The sequence below is a fragment of the Eptatretus burgeri genome, chromosome 4 (assembly GCF_056783735.1).
Source record: "Eptatretus burgeri isolate ZD-2024b chromosome 4, Ebu_testis_v1, whole genome shotgun sequence".
NCBI lineage: Eukaryota > Metazoa > Chordata > Myxini > Myxiniformes > Myxinidae > Eptatretus > Eptatretus burgeri.
Window position 1 is genome coordinate 37,870,860 of NC_140964.1, and position 20,970 is coordinate 37,891,829.

At 42.9% G+C, this 20,970-nt stretch overlaps 1 protein-coding gene across 8 annotated transcripts in view; it reads right to left on the reverse strand.

Annotated features, from left to right (window-relative positions):
• Positions 1-20,310, reverse strand: part of THUMPD2 (THUMP domain 2 tRNA and snRNA guanosine methyltransferase) — an 85,234-nt gene extending 64,924 nt beyond the window's left edge. Inside the window, exons 1-2 of one of the 8 annotated variants that reach the window (XM_085877455.1) lie at positions 14,357-14,636; positions 5,102-5,234 (exon numbers count right to left, since the gene is read on the reverse strand). In XM_085877455.1, coding sequence (XP_085733581.1) covers positions 5,102-5,234; positions 14,357-14,467 — 244 coding nt within the window. In that variant the 5' untranslated portion in view covers positions 14,468-14,636. Of the gene's footprint in view, positions 1-5,101; positions 5,235-14,264; positions 14,641-14,690; positions 14,712-14,750; positions 14,852-19,136 lie in introns of those variants that run through there. The other 7 variants (XM_085877458.1, XM_085877457.1, XM_085877459.1 and 4 more) reach the window with 7 other exon arrangements.
• Between the last annotated feature and the right edge of the window lie 660 nt (positions 20,311-20,970).

Below are 20,970 nucleotides of genomic sequence, written 5' to 3' on the forward strand. Positions count from 1 at the left end.
TATGACAACACAATTTATATTGAAAATTCATTGCAACCCATAGGACCAGTGTTTATAAACCTCCGCCATCGAAGTTGGACGGAGGTTACTGTTTTCACCCCTGTCTGTTTGTTTGTTTGTTACTTACGAAATCTAAAGATTTCGCAAGTATATTGATGACTTCCGTCCTCTGTTTGTTTGTTTGTGTGTTTGTTTGTGTGTGTGTTTGTGTGTTTGTTTGTAGGCACGATAACGGAAGAAGCTACCAATGTCAAATTACACCATGTGATTCAGGAGGATGATGGCTAGTGCTGATTAGATTTTGGTCAAAATCGGTCAAAGGTCAAGATCACAGTGAGGTCAAACATAATTCTGTAAATTCACGTGGAGAAATGGAGTATTTTTGCTTCGATCGACGTTACGAGTTAGTTTTAACTTCGATTTTAATTTTGTCTTCGGTTTTTGTGATCGCTTAGGACGCTTAAAACTCGGTTGTCGAAATTCTGGTAAAAATCGGATGTTTTGGAGACGTTTTAAGATTGTATAAAAAATATTTCACTCGCCGCGTCACGGGTCGTCACGTGGTGCAGCGTGCTCGAGTAGAGGCGTCGTTGATCATGTAAAGGTTTTCCGTGTGCACGCTGATGGTGTTTTCGATAAAAATGGTGTTTAAAAGTCATTTTTTATCCCCATAAAGGTTATCGTCGCATGCCTGACTCGCTAAGCCGTCGGATTATGTAAAGATTGTTGGTGGATGGCCGAATATTACGGTTTTGTGACTTTGATAAAATAATATTAAATAATTACGTCGAGAAATGGAGATTTTTGCTTCGGTCGACGTTACGATTTTTGATGGTTTGGTACAGAATCATCGTAGAAACTTCTGGTTTGCGTTGCTACCTTCTCTAGAGACAGCTTTTATGAGACAAGATGAGAGGTCAAGTTGACGATTTCGTAAGTACCAGTCTTTGACTGCTTGTTTGTTACTTACGAAATCTAAAGATTTCGTAAGTATATTGATGCCTTCCGTTTCTGTTTGTTTGTTTGTTTGTTTGTAGGCATGATAACTCGAGAACAGAAGAAGCTACCAATGTCAAATTACACCACGTGATTCAGGAGGGTGATGGCTAGTGCTGATTAGATTTTGGTCAAAATCGCTCAAAGGTCAAGGTCACAGCAAGGTCAAATATTCGATTTTTGATGGTTTGGTACTGATAACTCGAGAACGGAAGAAGCTACCAATGTCAAATTACACCACATGATTCAGGAGGGTGGTGGCAAGTGCTGATTAGATTTTGGTTAAAATCGGTCAAAGGTCAAGGTCACAGTGAGGTCAAACATCCAAAACGTTCAATTTTTGATGGTTTGGTACAGAATCATCTTAGAAACTTCTGGTTTGCGTCGCTACGTTCTCTCGAGACAGCTTTTATTAGACAAGGTCAGTGGTCAAGTTGACGATTTCGTAAGTACCAGTCTATGACTGCTTGTTTGTTTGTTTGTGAATAGTATTACAGAAAAACTCCTTGACGGATTTCTACGAAACTTGGTGGGGCGATTAGGTATGGTCCAAGGATCATGCTATAAGATTTTGGACTTGGTCCAAAGTCCAATATGGCCGCTATGGCTGCCATTTTGAAAAAAATATTTGAATTTTTGTTTTTGCATTTCTACATGTTTTTAGTGATTTCCAATCCCCACCCAAAAATTGTTAAAGAAAAAAAAAAAAAACAGAAAATTTTGCAAATTTGTATTTCAACAAAATTGATTTTTTTTTTTGCATTTCTCGAAGTTATAAGTGATTTCCAACAAAAAAATGCCAAAATTATAATTGCGGCTGATTTTGGAACTTCGGGTGGATATACCCACGTAAAATCAATTTCTGTCTCAAGGAATCTAGTTATGACGAATGAATTGAGTATGTAAAAGTTATAGTAAAAGGGAAAGTTGCAAACTATAACTGTGAGTACTGTTGACATCAAATTGAATGAATAGGATATCAGGTTCACTTGAGTGACCTAGCAGTATTGGCAGCAGAGGTTTTGCACTCCACCGAGTGCTCCCCCTCTAGTTTATAGTTTGTACCTTCGATGAAACATTAATGTTGGTTGAACTTTATGTTGTGGAAGAAAAAGAATTATATTCATGTACTCTCAATTATAATTGTTGCTGGTGCTTTATAAATCTAATTTTTATGCTATCGTCGAATTGGCTGTCAGTTATGTTTCCCTTTTCCCAAGAGTCTTTTGACCTAAATATTGATAAAAGGAATGTCTCACTATGAAACAAGGTGACCTGGTTGATAACTGCAACTTTTGCCATGATTATGTCATTCTCTTTCACCCAGTAGACACATATTGCAGTTTGAGTTATTTTGCCTAATGCTTATCAGCTAACCCTGTAGTTCTCCCCTCCCATTCTTTGGAATGTCAAGTTGTGTATAAGAAGAATTACTTCAGGCTTATGTTTCAGTGAAGTCCATTCGAAGTTTTCAGTCAAGCATTCAATGTTCTTCCTCCGTATATACGAAATTAAAGATTCTCCTTTGGTATGCTGATCCAACTAGTGGAAATTGAGTTATTTTCCATGACAATGTCAATGAGTCCTGTCATCATTCCTTCAATGTTATAAGAAAAACAACAACCCAAAAATGCCCTTTATTTTATAACTTTGAACTCAACTATTGCATTTAAAGATTAGCAAAAGATGGTCTGTTCTCACTAGCCCTGTTCACTTTATCAACCTGCAATTTCATCTATACGCAGTGATCTCGTCTGCATATCTCTTTTCCGTCCGTTTCACCATCCCTTTACTGATTTGGTAATCTCCAATGTAAACGTCCAATTCTTCAATCAGCCTAAACTGCAAGTGTTTGAGTTGCAATTGCTATCAAACACTATACTTTTACATTTAAAAAAGCATGCCAAGCTGGTGTGCAGCATGTATAGTAGACTTTCGTCAAAGTTAAGTGCTCCGTTTCACGTTGCTTCTTGTCTCTGAGCTGTTTAGTTTGAGTTCGCTTCTCGGCCCAGCTTCTTCTTCTTTCATGTTCAGCACAAGTAGCAACATTGGCTGAGGGTGTGGCTGTGCAGCTGATGCAATGCCCTCTGTAGGTTGAGGCAGTACTTTGGAATTTGTTCATGGTGCCGGTGATAGCTCGCCAACTCTTTGCAAAAGACACCGTGACATCTTTTAAGTCCAGCAACTAATGTTGACAGATGGGATGCCCAGTTGAACATCTATCTGAGGGACAGAACACACACATGATGAATCATCCTGCTTATGAAACTTCGAGATGTCAGTTTATAGCTGGGTCGGGATTCAAACCCAGGATAGACATGTTATAGGCGAATGTGTGTACCTCCCTCCAGGCCTTCCTGCTTGCCTCAACCCAGCTAAAAACAGTCACTTATATTTTTTGCAGGCAGGGTGATACATCAATGTTTGCACAGTCCTTCAGATGGACATTAAACTGCATGACCCATCTGCTAGCATTAGTCCATCCATCCATTGGGAGCATACTCTGTACAGAGCATGGGTGCTGCCAAAGCAGTCTCCTGAGCTATTCATACAATCCTGGACAGATCACCACTCCGATGCAGGATACTCAAATGGCTCAATCATCCCAGCAAGCTGGTACTCAATTTGCCAACCTCAAAAGGATGACAGGCTGAGTCAGTCCCACCTAGTATTACTTCAACAACCAAGCAGGATTTGAACTCAGGACCCTAGGATCCCAAGCCCACCACCCTAACCATTAAGCCAACACCAGGCATACACCCACTCTCCGCGTCCCATTTCCCACTATTGTGGAAGGGGAGCTGACGCTCGGGACGGGGAAAGCTCCTACCCTATCCTCAGCCAACGAGCATTAGTCAGTGGACGTTAAAGATCTCACTCGTCATTTTCACCCTGAGCAAATTAATTCCTGCCTGGATTGTGGACCGCAAGTGGTCTGATCTTCTTGGGGGTTCCTTGACACCAGGTTATACTTACACTGCTTGTTTATCTTAGAGTGAGGTTGCTGTCTGGACAGCAGCCTCTGAACTACAGGGTGGGGCAGAGAAACGGGTGATTTTAAGAACCGATCTCCACAATGCCAACATGATCACAACTTTTTTGACTGATCAACTAGCTACTAGGTTTCAAGTTAATGAAGCCAGTTGGTTTCAACAAGACGGCATGACGTCTCATACCGCCAGAGTGCCAATGGCCACCATAGGCCAACTTTTTCATAACCATATCATCTCCAGGAATAGTGATATTACTTGGCCTCCAAGATCCCCAGACTTGTCAGCGTGTGACTTTTTAATGGGGGCAATTAAAAAGCAAAGTGTACGCTCATCGCCCACACAATATTGAAGAGCTGAAAGAAAGACCGTCAAAAAATTGCCAGAATCTCTTTGGAGATGCAACGCTGCATCATGGGAAACATGCGTGGAAGACTCGAGGAATGTCTGTTCAGAGCCGGAGGTCACCTCGAGGATGTGGTCTTCAAGAAATAAATGGCATGCTTTGTACTTTAAGGTGATATTTTTGCAATTCGGCAAATACAAAATGCTTATTTTATTTTTAAGTTTTTAAAATCACCCGTTTCTCTGCCATACCTTGTATAAACAAATTTACCAGGTAGTTCACATGATTCAGGTGAACGACCTTCTTCAGATACAAAGGGAAACATACACATCGCTCTTCCTTTATATGTATTAGAGGAAATGCCAACGTCATTTCTTTAAAATAGCTAAGGTTTTAATGTTGTTTGTACTTTCACAGATTCAGGATTACACACTATAAACCATACAGTGTGATACCACTAGATAAGAGTACAGCTGGGATGGAGCAGGACAATTAACGGATCTTCTTGAGGTTTCCTGTGCATTACACTGCACTTTAGCACTGTTCCTTATCACACAGGGTCTTTGGAAATGATGTTTCAACCGTCGTTGAACAAAGATTTCTGAAGAATAGCCACAATGGAAAATAACGAGACAAAAGAATGTGTGTAGCTCGACACTTGCATGATTAGTTATGCCACCGCCAACTCGATTCCTGTAACTAAGAGGAACAAAGCCATCAAATCGATCATGGATGAAGTGCTGGAACGAGGATGCACACATTATGTTACCTTTATGGAATGGAAGACGAACAGAGTTGATCTTCTTCACAAGAACAAATACTCGTTCAGCCATCTTGAGAGAAAATAATTTGTCTTTGGTGACATTGGTGCAAAAAAACACTTTTCCATCGATCACCTCAACCTGGAAAAAAAAAAAAAACATTCACAGATGATTAACAAGAAAATATCCCAAATAATTTGAGCAGAATTTTGAGGGGAACAGTGGCTTGATTTTGAAATGGTTTCTCTTGGAATGTAATTTTTTTAAGTTAAAAGATTCCAAAAGCAACAAATATGAGATCTAACAATTTTTGGGAAGCAATATTCTTCTTCTCTGTTTGTATGCAGCACAAAGCTGCAGGGTAGCATCATTTGCTGGGAGCACAACTGTGCCGCTGATGCAATTCCCTCTGCTGGTTAGGACAGGAATTGGAATTTGGCCATGGTGCTGGCAACCTCCTCTTCGCAAAGGACACCATGGGATCTTTAATGTCAACCAACCCATGCTGGCAGATGGGACGCCCATTTAATGGCCATCCGAGGGACAGCACACACATTGATGAATCACCCTGCCTGTGAAATACCTGGATGACTGTTTATAGTTGGGTTAGAATAAAACACAGGTTAGACAGCTTAGAAGCAAGTGTGTCTACCTCTAGGCCAGCGTTTCTCAACCTTTGATGGCCCATGCCCCCCCCCCCCTACCGAGTCGCTTAACATTTGTGGTCCCCTGCCCTTCAATAAAAGATGCAGATTTCGTTTTATGAAATTTATTTACTCAGTCTTAAAAGATAAATCAAAGTAAACATTTTTCTAAGCAATACAATCAATGAGACACTTGCTGTTGGGCTTGTCTGACGAGGCCTCTTATGTCCGGCTCTGTCTTGGACACAGCAAGGTGAATATCGTTCCCAACGTCAAGACGGTTTCTGGACTTCGTTTTAATGGTCGCAAGGTCAGAAAATCCAGGTTCGCAAAGATATGTTGTGGTAAATTGAATGAGCATTACGAAACTCAGCCTTCTTGCTGAGTCGTGGATATGCATCCTGAACAGACAACCAGAAGGTGGAGTGGTCTTCTTTGTTACTGAAGACCAGCTTCATTGCTTTTGAAACCTTCAACTCTGCCAGCTCCTCTGCTTCGTCTTCAGTAGGTTCAATTTTGGCGTTAAACGGGTCTTTGTGCCACGGAACATCCAACGGTGCATCGTCGCAATACGATTTGAACTCGGCTGAGAGATTGTCGAGATGTCGAGTGATGCAATCTTTGATGCCGACGGGATGCTCAATCCTCTGCGTCTACAGGTGCTCGTCCAAGAAAGGAAACGAGGCAGTGGACCCGGCCTTGATTCGTGCCTGCCAGACTTCCATTCTAGCAGACAGTCCGGCAAGCTTGTCTTGAACGTCACTGACCGTCACATCACAGCCTTGCAAGGACTGGTTCATTTCGTTGAGTCGGCCGAATATATCGGCCAGGTAGGCGAGCAACATGACAAACTCTTCATTGTCGAAGTGGACATGGAGGTTGTTTTCGTTGTCTCGCAGGAAGATTTCCACCTCAACCCGGAGTTCATACAGCCGAGAGAGGCATTTCCCCCTCGATAGCCAACGGACTTTGGTGTGGAACAGAAGTCCAACATGTTCCGCTCCCATTTCGTTGGCCAGGAGTTGGAAGAGCCGATGATTTTTTGGCCTTCGCATGAATGAAGTTGATCACTTTGACCGCGACGTCCATGACTTCAGCAAACGAGGCGGAAGAGTCTTTGACGCAAGAGCGTATCGGTGTAGCGAACAGTGGGAGGACGTAACATGGGGCCATTCGTTCTTCACAAGAGTGACGAACCCTCCTCCGATACCGACCATCGCTGGGGCACCATCAGTACAAATGTGCTTGAAATTCTGCCAACCGAGTCCATTAGCTTCAAAAAAAATAAAAAAAAAATAAATAAAAAAATAAAAAAAAAAGAGTCCACAATAGCTTTGATATCTGCTGCTGTCATTGTGGTTGGTAGGGTATTGCAGAACAAGAACTCTTCCTTCATCTTTCCCTTTCTCTCGTAGCGAGTGAAGGCGATCAACTGGATCTCCAGGGTGGTGTCGGTAGACTCGTCTAATTGAAGGCTCGCCTGGAGCGTGCTTTGTTTGATTTCGGAGCAAACTTGACACACATCAGCGGCCATGTCGTCAATCCGTCGTCGGATCGTGTCATTAGAGAGCGAAACTTGCTGGATCTTCTTTGTCGCTTCTGGTCCGATCATCAATTCCACCATTTTCTCTGTACATGGCTTGATACGGTCCTCAGCAATAGTGTGTGGCTTCTTGCACTTTGCAATTCGGTATTCCACTTCGTAGCTGGATTGAAGAGCAGGTTTTTCTTCTGGGAGTGTCGCTTCACGGTCATATCATGATCGTTTCGCAGACAGAGCGTCGATATTATCTTCCTTCCTTCCGGGATGCATCTTGTCGCGATGGTTTGAAAGTTTGGAAGGACGTAGTGACGCATTTGACATCACGACCGAGCAGTGCAGACATTGCGTGCAGTCCACACCATCTCGACTGACATTCATGAATCCAAACTTGACATAGCTGTCATTCCATTTTCAAACCTTCGATATCTGAGAAAAAAATTGAAAAAAACAAAATTCTAACTTTTTTGTAAACATTGGTTTACTATGAATGCTCTGTGGGCTCCGCCTTCTCTTTTAAAATCGTGGTTAAACTCGTCTACCCATTTTACTTTGACACTATGACCGGAGACTCGTCACCTTAATTGTACATTACAAGCTTCTGCATTCTGAATCGCAGTTTTTCGGCGTCCGCTCATGGCCCCCGGTCGAAGGCCGATGGCCCCGGTTGAGAAACGCTGCTCTCGGCCATCCTGTCAGCCCGGAAATATACTGCACTTTAGTTTCTCATGCCTGAGGCAGTTTCTTTTTATTTTGGTACAAAAAGTCAAGGCTTGTGGAATAGCTACCACAATGAACAGATCAAGATGCAAGAGAACAAAAGGAAAAGTACAACGAGAGTGGAAACACCAACAGCAGGGTTGAAGGCTAAAAAAGGGAGACGTGGACAAGTAATGGATACAAAAGCAAACTCTCAAGAAGTAAAAACTGGAAATTTGGAAGTGAGGTGGTTTTAGGGGTTTGGATTAACAGGGGTAAAAAAGATCATGGTTTTGGATGGGGATGATCTGAGATGGTGTTGAACAGCTGTCTTAAAGACTTGGAGGGAAGAATGAGATTGAAGAGGATGTGGAAGTTGGTTCCACAGGCGATACGAATAAAGAGGAACGAATGAGTGGAGGTGAGCAGTGATCTTTGATTTAGGTAGTTTCACCAGAAGGGGTTGATGGTGGACTGTGTGAGTCCTGTGGAAACATGGGGGTTACAAAGCATGGAAAGAGCAGAGAGTGCAAGAAGAGAAAGGAGGTGGGAGAAGACAGAGAGACCACTGACCTGTCTGTGATGTGAAAATGATAGGCCCATAGGCTCAGCTTCAACAGAGGATATTCTAATGATTTTGAAGGCCTTGGTTTCCACACCATCAATCTGAGTAAGGTATGAGGCAGGGGTGCCCGGCCCAGAGGAGAAAGCAATCCTCCATCAAGCTGTGGATAGGACGCCTTGTAGGTCGATGGGAGTTCAACTGTGCCAGGAAGGATTTTGTATGATGGAGGATACCCAGTCGGGGGCTGGCTATGGAGGTCAACTTTGAAATGTGGCTTGCCCAAGAAAGATAACAACTGAAAGTGAGACCCAAACATTTTAACTGATTCCTTCAAATTTTCCTTCTTCTAAGAACTTTGAGGATTACCATACACAGCAGTAGCTGCACCATCTGTTACAGTCTTTCAGGAGTTAGTTCTACAAGTCGTTAGAATGATACAAAAACCTGCTAGCTCCAGGATGATGTAAATAAAAATTTTTACAAACCAGTGTATAAAGCAAATCAGTAAATGTATTTTCAAAACATCATTTTCGTTATTTTTTTATCTTTAATGCATTTTTGTTTTACTTGCTCCTCTTTCTTTCAATTTGTCACCTCTTCGCATTGCACCATCAGTAATTGATGTCATCCTCATGAGCTGCTAAAGGAATTACTTTGACAAGACAGGACAGGAGAGGAGATATCTTTGCACAATGGAAATTTAATTAAAGGCCTTTTTTTTAAAGACAAAATTGAAGCTCATGAAAGAACGACCTCACAAAGGGTAAAAAGGCAATGTAGTGATAGTGGTGGTGCAGTTGAACAGAGGATTTGATGAACGAACCAAGCTGGCAATTGATGAACAGGGAAAGAGAGCGAGAGCGAAAGCGAGAAACCCAGGAACCTGCAAGTAAGATGATTGACTTAGACAGGATTAATGGGACAAGGAAAGATCACGAGTATGGATGGTGATGACATGAGTTTGTTGTACTCCTTATTTGAAGCCTTGGAGGGAAGGATGGGATTGAACTGCTTCTGGAGGATGGTTCCACAAATGGGAGAAAAGAGGAACAAGAGTGGAGGTTGATGGTAAGCTTGGATTTTGGAGTGTAGCTTGGAGTGAGTGGAAGAACATGTGCATACTGGAGGCTGGAGGAGATGGGGAGGGTTTCTCTTGATGATCGGGATGAGCAGAGCGAGCTGGATCCAAGGTGGTATGACTATATCATATCATAATCATAATCATAATATAACGGGCGTAAGACTGGAACTTCTAACACACTTTTCTCCGAACATATTCTGTTCATACTTCCAAAATCTTCACATTATGTGTTCCATGTATTTACGCAGGTGATGGTGGATTAAAAAAAATCGAATATCATAATCATAATCAAAATATAATGGGCGTAAGCCTGGAACTTCTAACACACTTTTCTCCTAACATACGAGGTCCGTCTAAAAAGTAACGGGATGACTTCACAGAAACTTTATTCCAAAAAATATATTGAAATCACAGCTTGTCCCCTTCAAAATAGTTTCCCTCCAGTCTCACACACTTGTCCATCCTCTTCTTCCACGCTTTGATGCACCCCCAGAAGGCTTCTTCTGGAATCCTCCGGAGCTCCGTCATACAGCCCTTTTGATGGCTTCCACATCAGGAAATCAGGTCCCCTTGATCACCCCTGAAAGGCCCTGTCACACCTTGACGTTTTAGCCAGCGTATGGCAAGGTCTCAAAATGCATGTAAAACGCTGGCGTACGCTGAACTATTGATGTTTTTTTTAAGTTTTGGGCGTATAATAACGTGTTGGATGAACGCATAACGTATTAGTAACGTACACAGAACGTTTTAATCACATATAGATAACTTATACCAACGAATGCTGAGCGTGTTGTCGGCGTTCAAAACCTATGCCCAACGAGTCTAACTTATGCATAGCGCGGCAGCGTATCGCCAATGATCACGTGGCGTAGGCTATTTATAGGCCGCGGCTCGACGATTCAAATCATAACTGCACTAGACATCGAAGTGTGAAGCTGCTGTCACACCTTGACGTTTCAGCCAGCGTATGCCGACGTATGAAAAATTTGCCGAACCAAGCTGGCACACGTCGAATACGTTATGGGTAAGTTTTGTATACGTTAATAGCACGCTTGCATACGTCGTAGTATGCTGGCATACATCGTAGTACGCTGGCATACGTCGTCATACGCCGAGTACGTCGAGAAATTTTCAGCATGTTGAAAATTTCGACGTACTCGACGTAAAACACACATTCCGCATACGCTGGCATAAGTTGTAGGCACGCTACGCGATCATTGACACACAGACATACGTTACTTGTATGTTACTCATAAGTCGAAACACGTCAATGTAATGGTTTGTGTCAGTGTTCCAGACTCCCTGGTTTTTTTGGGGGTTTTTTTCTTGTTCGGTATGACGGTGATGTTGAAACTTCGATTTCTAGTGCGGTTATGATTTAAATCGTTGAGCGGCAGCCTATTAATTATATCACCACAGTGAAGTAAGGGTACTCCAAGGGAGTGCATGAATGAAAAATTGGGTGTTTGGGTTAATTTAAATGCCCCTTTTGAATATAATTAACGGCCTTATTTAATTATATACTTCATCAGGCACATTCTTAGACACCTTGCTCTCCCTTGGTGGGGGTCCTAATTCACCATTTTTTTTTTGTTGTTGGCTTGCTCAAATGCCTTAACTTGGAATAGGCTGCAATGATTTCTTAACGATAAAGTTATTTTTTTTCATTTTCCTCACTCATATCATCGACTGCCTGATCACAACTAGGAATCGCTGGATACATTGCAATACTTATAAACGCCTGGAGACGCCAGTGTTTGTGGCTTTATTTCATTCCTGCACATGCCATAACCTCGAGAATCTCTTAAACTTAGCTGAATGACAAAATTTAAGCTCCAGAATTGAACTTGGCAGCAGTTCTGTCAAATAATTTGTCAAATTCAAACATAGTTTGCCATCTCGGTCTCTGGAAGTTGTTTAATATGACAGATCAGCGATCGCTAATCGCATGCCAAGATAGCCATTCCTTATCAACTATTTCGTTGGAGTGCTTCCTTGAGTGCATAAGCCACTTGTCAAGCACTCTACAATAGTCACGCTGTCACTGAATACTGTATATCGATCAACTTTAATAAAGTTCAGGGGGCCACTCACAAGCGTTTGGACCCGCGTTGTTCTGCGGTGCATCGGGCATTGGTTGGCTCGCTGATAATGTGCAATTGTATTTTTCACCACATTTCCCCTTTTTGTACAATCTTCTTTCATGATATGACCCGTCACTTTGGCATAGATAAATACTGTACATATAACAAGAAAGATGTCATGCATGGCACAATACTTGTGAAATCCATGAAACAAATTTCACCTCAAAAATAATTGGTAGTTGAATTCAGTAACCTGATATGCAAATCCTCTTCAAATTTTTTGTCAATGGAATGAAAATTGAGAATTTTATAAATACCACCTTAGTTGTTGGCCTTTGGCCTATGTTAACCTATTGACTTCAAAAACAATATGCTTCTTCATTATGGCAAACTCTACCATTTGGTGAAGCTTCGTGAATATCGGTTTAAAATTGTGACCTGTAGGTGATAAACAGACAAACAGACAAACAGAATAACGCAAGCAAATAACCAATATATTTTTAAAATCTTCAATTTTCGCAAGTAAAAAAATTGTTTCATTTTAAAAAGTTTCTTCCACCGTTATATCAAGGCGATTGGTTAGGCCACTTGGCGTGCTCTATTCAAGCTTCGAAGGCGATACCGCAGTTTGATACCGGATTTATGAAGGCAAAATAAATTAGATTGCAACAAGTAAAAATGTTTCAGCTGTTATAAAGCAATGAATCGCCACATCACGGCAGGATAGTCGAGATGTACGAATGCTCGCTCAGAATTGTCTAGCCAGGGTTTCAATCACGACCAAGCTATAAACAGTCCTCCCGGTGTTTCACAGACAGGGTGATTCATCAATGTTGGTGGTTGGATGTCTTTCGGATGGACGTTAAACTGGGCGACATGTTTGCCGGAATCACCGCCCCCCCCCCCAACCTCTCCCACTCTGAACTTTTCCCTCCCTCCCACTCATCGCATGCACACAGACAGACCTTCACCAGGTAGATTGCGTGTGTTTTAAATGCTCCCACCCAGTTTTATATAGAACCCAGCAGTTAAAAAAAATTGCTGTTTCCACACATTTTATTGCCCTTCCCTTACCCTCACACTGCCTTCCCTTCCTCTCCCCTCACGCTGCCTTCCCTTCCCCTCTCCTCACGCTGCCTTCCCTTCCTCTCCCCTCACGCTGCCTTCCCTTCCTCTCCCCTCACGCTGCCTTCGGTTCCTCTCCCCTCACGCTGGCTTCCATTCCTCTCCCCTCACGCTGCCTTCCCTTCCTCTCCCCTCACGCTGCCTTCCCTTCCTCTCCCCTCACGCTGCCTTCCCTTCCTCTCCCCTCACGCTGCCTTCCCTTCGTCTCCCCTCACGCTGCCTTCCCTTCCTCTCCCCACGCTGCCTTCCTTTCCTCGCCCCTCACACTGCCTTCCCTTCCCCTCCCACTGCCTTCCCTTCCTCTCCCCTCACGCTGCTTTCCCTTCCTCTCATGCTTATCTCCTTCTAAACCCCTTCCCTCTGCACTACCCATGAACATCTCGGGGGGGGGGGGCTCCGCATGCTGTATTAATGTGGTTTTAACATACCCCATTTCGTTCAATCCTGAATTGCCCCCCACCCCCACCTTTTTCTCCATAAGCTCCACTACCAAACACAAGTAGAAAACCCCTACTCTCTCCTTTTCGCCTTCCAAACACGAGCCAAGAACCCCCTCCTCTCACACTTTCCTCCTACCAAAACCCCTCCCCACTCCCCCTCCTCCTCGCTCCCCCCCAACACCACCCTCCCCCATCCTCCTCGCTCCCCCCCAATCCTCCTCGCTCCCCCCAATCCTCCTCGCTCCCCCCATCCTCCTCGCTCACCCCCCTCCTCGCTCACCCCCTCCCAACAACCCTCCCGAGTGTATAGGGGCGTTTTGTGAGGCATCCTTCTCCCTATCCTCCCCCCTTTTCCTTGCTCTTCCCACCCTTCCTCGCTCCCCAACCCCTCCTCCTCCCCCTCCAGCCGTCTTCTCTCTCCATTTAATATTTCTGTTAGTGAAGGGATGGGCTGTATTTGCTAGTTATACAATAACATGGAGGACTAATACACCACCTCGAATAAAAAAAAAATTACTCAATACAGAATACTACAAAAAGGAATACATCCACCGATTTCAACCTTTTCAAATTTTGTTTTTCTTAAAACCATGGCTCATGCAAGAGAGATGTGCAGAATGTAAAAATGCAAAGTATTGTTAGTGGAAGAACAATGAGCGAGAGAGACAGAGACAGAGAGAGAGATGAACTTCCACTTAATAATACAAGTTCACTTTCAAGTAACGTCAACGCAGGGCCCATTAACATTAGGCCCATCAAAACCGACAAAAAACACTTGTTCTTTGCCCGTTCTCTATATTTTTAAATGTGAAACATCAGGCAAGAAAGCAGCTCGAACTATTTTTTAAAGTCGTTGGTAAGATTCGGATGGGATTTGAACCAAGGACCCCCAGACTCAGAGCATACGTTCAGACCACAGAGTCTGGAAATAGGTTAATAAATTAACAAAGCCTCTCCAGTTAACAAAACACGATGTCCATTTACTTGGCACACCTCATTAACCGTGTCCCAAGACTGTATCAATTATAAACTTGAATGCCATCGAGTGCAAGGTTTGCGATGGTGGGCACGACCGGGGCACCCACCCGCGATGCCAACAACTTTGCACGGATTTCATCAGCTGCAAAATTCTCCAAACCTCTCCCCACGGTCACGAAGAACGCAGACGATGAACTTTGAGCAGGACGCGATGCCATAGCGGTGAACAGAAAAGCTTAAATTGAATAACTGACTGACTGACTGACTGACTGTCTCAGAGGAGGAGCCAAAATATGAGAGTCCCGCCTTTTCGCCTGAGGTAACAAATTTGCACAATTCGTGAAGTAAATATTCCACAAACGTTATCTTAATATTCATATTAAAACCTTATATTCCTCACAAAATATCCCTCAAAATAAAATAAAAAACCCCCAAGCATACATGCTTCTCTCCACACGTTCAAAAAAATAAAATAAAATAAAAATAAAAGAAAATTCTCACAAAAAACACAATTCCGCAGCATTTCCTCTTTTAAGTGAAAGATTTTTCTTTTAAATCGAAGTCATATTTATTTGCTAAGCACCAGCATTAGAACAAAAACGGAAACACTTTTCAAAATGCAGGACAACAAAAAAAAAACAACTGACGAAAAGGACTGTGAACTAATACTAACTTGTCGTCATGGCCGTTATACACTGCAGAAACGGAAAGGAAGAAGCGCTTGGAATTTTCAACCGACATTTGCTGTATTTACATGGAACAGGTTTCCTCAGATGGAGCAAATTCCAACCGCATCAAGAGCTCTTTCCCAACATTCTGGGAGTCTGGTGAAAAGCTCATAAACCGTGTTGCTCGTCCGGTGTTCTAATTTCCTTGAAATTCCTGAAGACTGACAAGTCCTTAAAATAATCACCCATGATGTACCAAGGTTGGTTCATGGCATTAAAAAAAGAAAAAAATCCATAGGTATTTACTTTCTTTTCCATTATATATTTTGTGGGTCATCCATGCCAACCAGTGGTTTCCTAGTTATCTTATCCAGCCACTACCAGGTGAGTGTCCAGGTGTATTTCCCCTAAGTTTTTTTTTAATGCCATGAACAATCTTTAGTAAATCACGGAGTTTTGAGGAAGTTCAGTCATTCCAACTCGTAGGTCTCAATGTCAGCCATGATCTTTCTTGGGCAAACCACATTCCAAAGTTGCCCTCCAAAGCCAGCCGCAAACTGGGCATCTCCGTCATACAAAGTCCTTCCTTTGCACACCTGAACTCTTATCCACCTGAAAAGCCTTCATCTGCTGCTTGATGGAGTACAGCTCTCCTCTCTGGGATGGTTCCCCTGCATCACATCTTGCTCAACTTGACACCGTGGAAACCAAGGCCTTCAAGATTATTGAAATCTCCCGTGATGAATCTGAGTCTTTCTGGTGCACGCTCTGCTCTTTCTGTGGTTTGTCCTTTGTCCCTCCAAGTCTCTGCAGGGCTCACATTGTCCACCATCAACCCCCTTCTGGTGAAACTACCTAAATGCAGGATCACTGCTCACCTCTGCTCAATTGTTCCTCGTTTTTCCCCAGCTGTGTAACAATCTCATTGTTCCCTCCAGGTCTCCAAATAGCTGGACAGTGTTCACCACCATCTCATATCATCCCCAATTGAAAACCATGATCTTTTCTATCCTCGTTAACCTCACCAAATCCTTCCCCCTTCCAATTTTCCCTCCTTGGAGTTTCCTTCCGAGTCCATCTTGTCTACCCCCTGTATGTGTTTTGTGTACAGTTTTTGTCTGTTCAACTGCCACCCCCCCCCCCCACATACTTTGTATTTGCATTATTGATGAAAAATTTCATTCTGAAAGCCACTGGCAACTCCAAGATACAGAAATTGGGAATGCAGATAGACAATATAATTTTCGAAATGGTGGTTTATACTCCAGTGAAGGGGGGGGGGGGGGTCTCAGAAACTCTGTGGTTCCATTAAAAAATTTGAGGCATGAATTGTAGTAACAAATCTGACAGCAATAAGCCTTCCCCGATGCTGTAGTGCAGGCTTAATAACATGAACACAACTCAATGCATGACTTTTGAAATGTCATGTGCAGAAACCCCAGGAAACAGGTGTGTTCAGGGTGGCAAAGTATATATATATATATATATATATATATATATATATATATATATATATATATATATATATATATATATATATATATATATATATATATATATATATATATATATATATATATATATATATATATATATATATATATATATATATATATATATATATATATATATATATATATATATATATATATATATATATATATATATATATATATATATATATATATATATATATATATATATATATATATATATCGTGTATATATATATATATATATATATATATATATATATATATATCGTGTATATATATATATATATATATATATATCGTGTATACGGGAGAATGATCGTTACCTAATATGGCTCATAAACCTTCCAAAATAACCAGAAAATACGTGAAAACATGCCTGCAAGAAAGGGATGTGCCTCTGCACAACAGAGTGGAGAAATTTCTGTTTGCCCAAAAAGTCGAGATCTCACAATTTTCCATGCTGTACACTGCTGTGGATGTGGACTGGTGCAACTAGTCCCTTGAAAGAGAGAGTAGCGACATAGAGGGTCTGGAAAAATCTAGTCACGTGATTGCGTGGAGCCATTTCGAGTCCATCGCGGACAGGATCGGACGCATATCGGTCAGCGTTTTAACGTTCCCGCTGTACGCAGCATTCTCATTCGTGTTTTACATCGATTTTACGACAAAATGACAGGTTGTTGTGCCTTTCGGTGCAGAAATAGAACGGAGAAGGGATTCAAGATGTATAGTTTTCCATCAGATGCTAAAAGACGGAAAATCTGGGAGAACAGACGCAGTCGTGTTGGATGGAAATCAACTTCTTGGTCAGTTCTCTGCCAGGTCAGTGTGATGGTGGTAATGGTCCCATATGTGTATATTTGTGTGCTGCGAGTGAGACTGGCCTTTGCTTTGGCTTTCCAGGCTTGTTATCCATTGCTCGTGGATTAATTAGCACTTGAAGGGGAAGGCATCTTTATTTCAAATTAAGTTTGAGTTAGTCTTCAAGCTAGATCAATTAATATAGGGTCTGGATAATGTCTCCAAAGTCAGACTCAGACTTAAAGTCAAAGTCAAACTAAAGTGAAAACAAAGACGAATGAACGGAGAACGGATGCGGGCTAACTCAGCCCACGGACTAACACGGCCCACTCTTCAAAGGCAGAGTTAGGGTCAACACTAACCCTAACCCTAACCCCAGCTTTTAAGTCGGTTATACCAAAGATTTAAAATCTATTGGTGTGGGTGTAGACTGCCAGATCTCAGGATACTAAACAGGTCGACACCCCATAGAAGCATAGAAGGGAGACCATCTAACTTCTGAGTGCAGCATGGTTGGGACTGGCTTTTACCTTCGGGGGGGGGGGGCATGCATTGAATGTATGTATTTGGAGAGAGGAGAGAGGAGAGAGGAGAGAGGAGAGAGGAGAAGAGAGGAGAGAGGGAGAGAGACAGCCGGGTGTGGTGGGCTAATCTATTTTTGGTGGGATTAATATATGATCGGCAACATGCAGCAAAGTTTAGATTAATAATTGAAATATGAAAATTAAACAAACACAAATATAAACCCACGCACGATAAACAAGGTCAAACAACTGCAGAATTAAAGATAACTGTTAACATTGTATTGTACATGTATAAGCAGGGAGGTAGGAGTTCGAGTCTTGCTCTCGCCTCCCTGAAATTAAAATGAGGCTGAAATAAGCAGCACGTGGACTTGTCTAGTTCATTCCTTCTTTGTCATGGTTCTAAATGTCTGTGACTGTTAAATCACAACCAGCTCTGTGAATTTCTTCATTATCATATGGCTCTTAGTTGTCATAAATCTTCCATTTTATCATCTTCACATAATTTGCTCATTATCAACATGGAAAAGACCATTCCCATCTCTCATACATAGAGAACATAATGTAATACACGGTTCAATGCACGAGCGCCGTTCGGCGGCTCCGCACTCACACCGCACTGAATGGACTCAAAATGGCGTCAAATCGTTAGTTGTCGCTACTCTCTCTATAAAGGGACTCTAGGTGCAACGCTTGTGGATGGACTGTGACCGGCGCGTTCTACCCGATCATCCTTATCAGTGAAGGAAGGTCATATTGTTGCGGGGCCGGGCGTCGGCTGCGAGCACAGCCGCGAGATGGTGCAGTAGAGTCGGCTCGACCGATCTCCCGGAATTTATATTGTACCTTTTCGGAAAACTCCGAAAAAGTACGGGTCACTTATTGGACCGTGAAGCATCAATATTTCTGCCACGTGGTTCAGGATTATTTTCCAATTTTCAAAATACCTAGATTTGTACGTGGCGATTTACCGAGTCTCCACACCCTCGACGGCACCCGTACGGAACGAGCTGCTTCGCGTACTCTAACCGTGTGCGACCCGAGCGGTTGATCGCCGAGATCCGGTCAGATTGTCCCGTTACAGTGGCAACAGCCTGGCTAATTTTCCAGCACGCAGCACGCTAAGCCAATGGAGGAAAGGACACGAACGAGCGGATACATTTCAAAAATGGGGCTGTTTATTTAACAATAGGCAGGGAGAGAAACACAGAAGAGCAGAGTTATCCGAATATTAATAAGCATGTATGTACAGCAAGGCACTTAACAATTCATTACTTACAATACTGGCACCACAAACACACATACGCACACACCCAAAAGAATCAAACCAAAATGGTCTTTATTGAGGTCTCCAGCCCGGATGGAAAGGACGAGCTGAAGACCAGATTCTGCCTCGGACCTGTCCACATCGTGTGGTCTTTGTGTTGTTCGAACTGGGCACCAGCAAGGCCAAGCTGAATCCAGGCACCGGCGAGCCGCGATCAGCTTCCTGAGCTCCGGCGGATCATCTCGCGCTCCAGAACACGCGCTGGCGAAGACGAAGCGCAGATCCTTCACAATCCGCCGAGTCAATTCAACCGAAGAACCACCAACCACCTTCCGTGCTCTCCGAACAACCACCAACCAAGAACCCAGAAGAGCCAGAACCACCAACCAAGAAGAGCAAAGAACCCACTTGTCTCTCCGTTCCCTTTTTATCCCTCTGGTGTGCGGCTCGCTTCCGGCGCGACTCATTCGCCATCGGTGGGGGGTGTCGCCTCCCATTTCTCGGAGTGCCGAAGCGAGCCGATTCATGTCCATATTAGGGAATGGAATTCAGTTCGCTCATTGTTGGGTGGGGGCTGTCGCATCCCACCCCTTGGAGTACCCAAGCGAGCCGATTCATGTCCATATTAGGGAATGGAATTCAGTTCGCTCATCGTTGGGTGGGGGCTGTAGCATCCCACCCCTTGGAGTGCCCAAGCAAGCCGATTTCTGTCTATATTAGGGAATGGAATTCAGTTCGCGAATGCATTCTGAACACACCCGCATTTCAGCAAGCGTGCGGAGAATGCCGGGAGCAGAGGGATTTTGTTGGTGTTGTAACATAAAAGAAGGAAAACCTGACTATTAAAATAACTCCACAGCACAGGAACATTTAATTACCCATTAGACAAGGGAAAAGGGAGCTATCTATCCACATTTACCTATCGATATAACTGAGCTATCGGACCTGTATGTTGAGTGCAGTAAACTTCCAAATCCACAACAATATCAGGCTTGTGAATGTACAGGGCAAGTTTTAAATGATGATATTTACCATTATACACCTGGTGTTGGCTTAATGGCTAGAGTGGTGAGCTTAGAATCCTACAGTCCTGAATTCAAATCCCATTCTACTGTGAATTAATACCAGGTTGGGTTGGCTCAGCCTGTCATTCCCTCCAGGGTCGGCAAAATGAGTGCAAGCATGCTGGTATCCTGTGTCAGAGTGGCGACCCGTCTAGGATTGTGCCCATAACCCAGGCGACTGTTTAGGCAGCACCGATCCGCACAGAGTATGGTCCCAATGGATGTGTATATGTGTGTATGTATGTGTATATGTATGTATGTATGTATGTGTATATGTGTATATGTGTATATGTGTGTATGTGTGTATGTGTGTATGTGTGTATGTGTGTATGTGTGTATGTGTGTATGTGTGTATGTGTGTATGTGTGTATGTGTGTATGTGTGTATGTGTGTATGTGTGTGTGTGTGTGTGTGTGTGTGTGTGTGTGTGTGTATGTGTGTATGTGTGTATGTGTGTATGCGTGTGTGTGTGTATGTGTGTATGTGTGTATGTGTGTATGTGTGTGTGTGTGTGTGTGTGTGTGTATGTGTGTATGTGTGTGTGTGTGTGTGTGTGTGTGTGTGTGTGTGTGTGTGTGTGTGTGTGTGTGTGTGTGTGTGTGTGTGTGTGTGTGTGTGTGTGTGATATCCACTGCCACCACCAGCTTGTACCAACAGGAAATGGAAAGAACCCAACACCTCTCTTCCACTGATATTTCCCATATTTCCATGAATCCAATTTGCATTGAAGAAAAGAATAATTATGCTTAACCATCCTGAAATTACAATGCTTTTGTCTAAATCCTGAAAATTGTTTAAAAAAGACGATTTTAATTCGGTACTTTTAACCTGCCATTACGAGAGCAAAACCGAGTCAATAAACCAACACAGCACAAAAGGCCTCGTTTAGCATTCACATAACT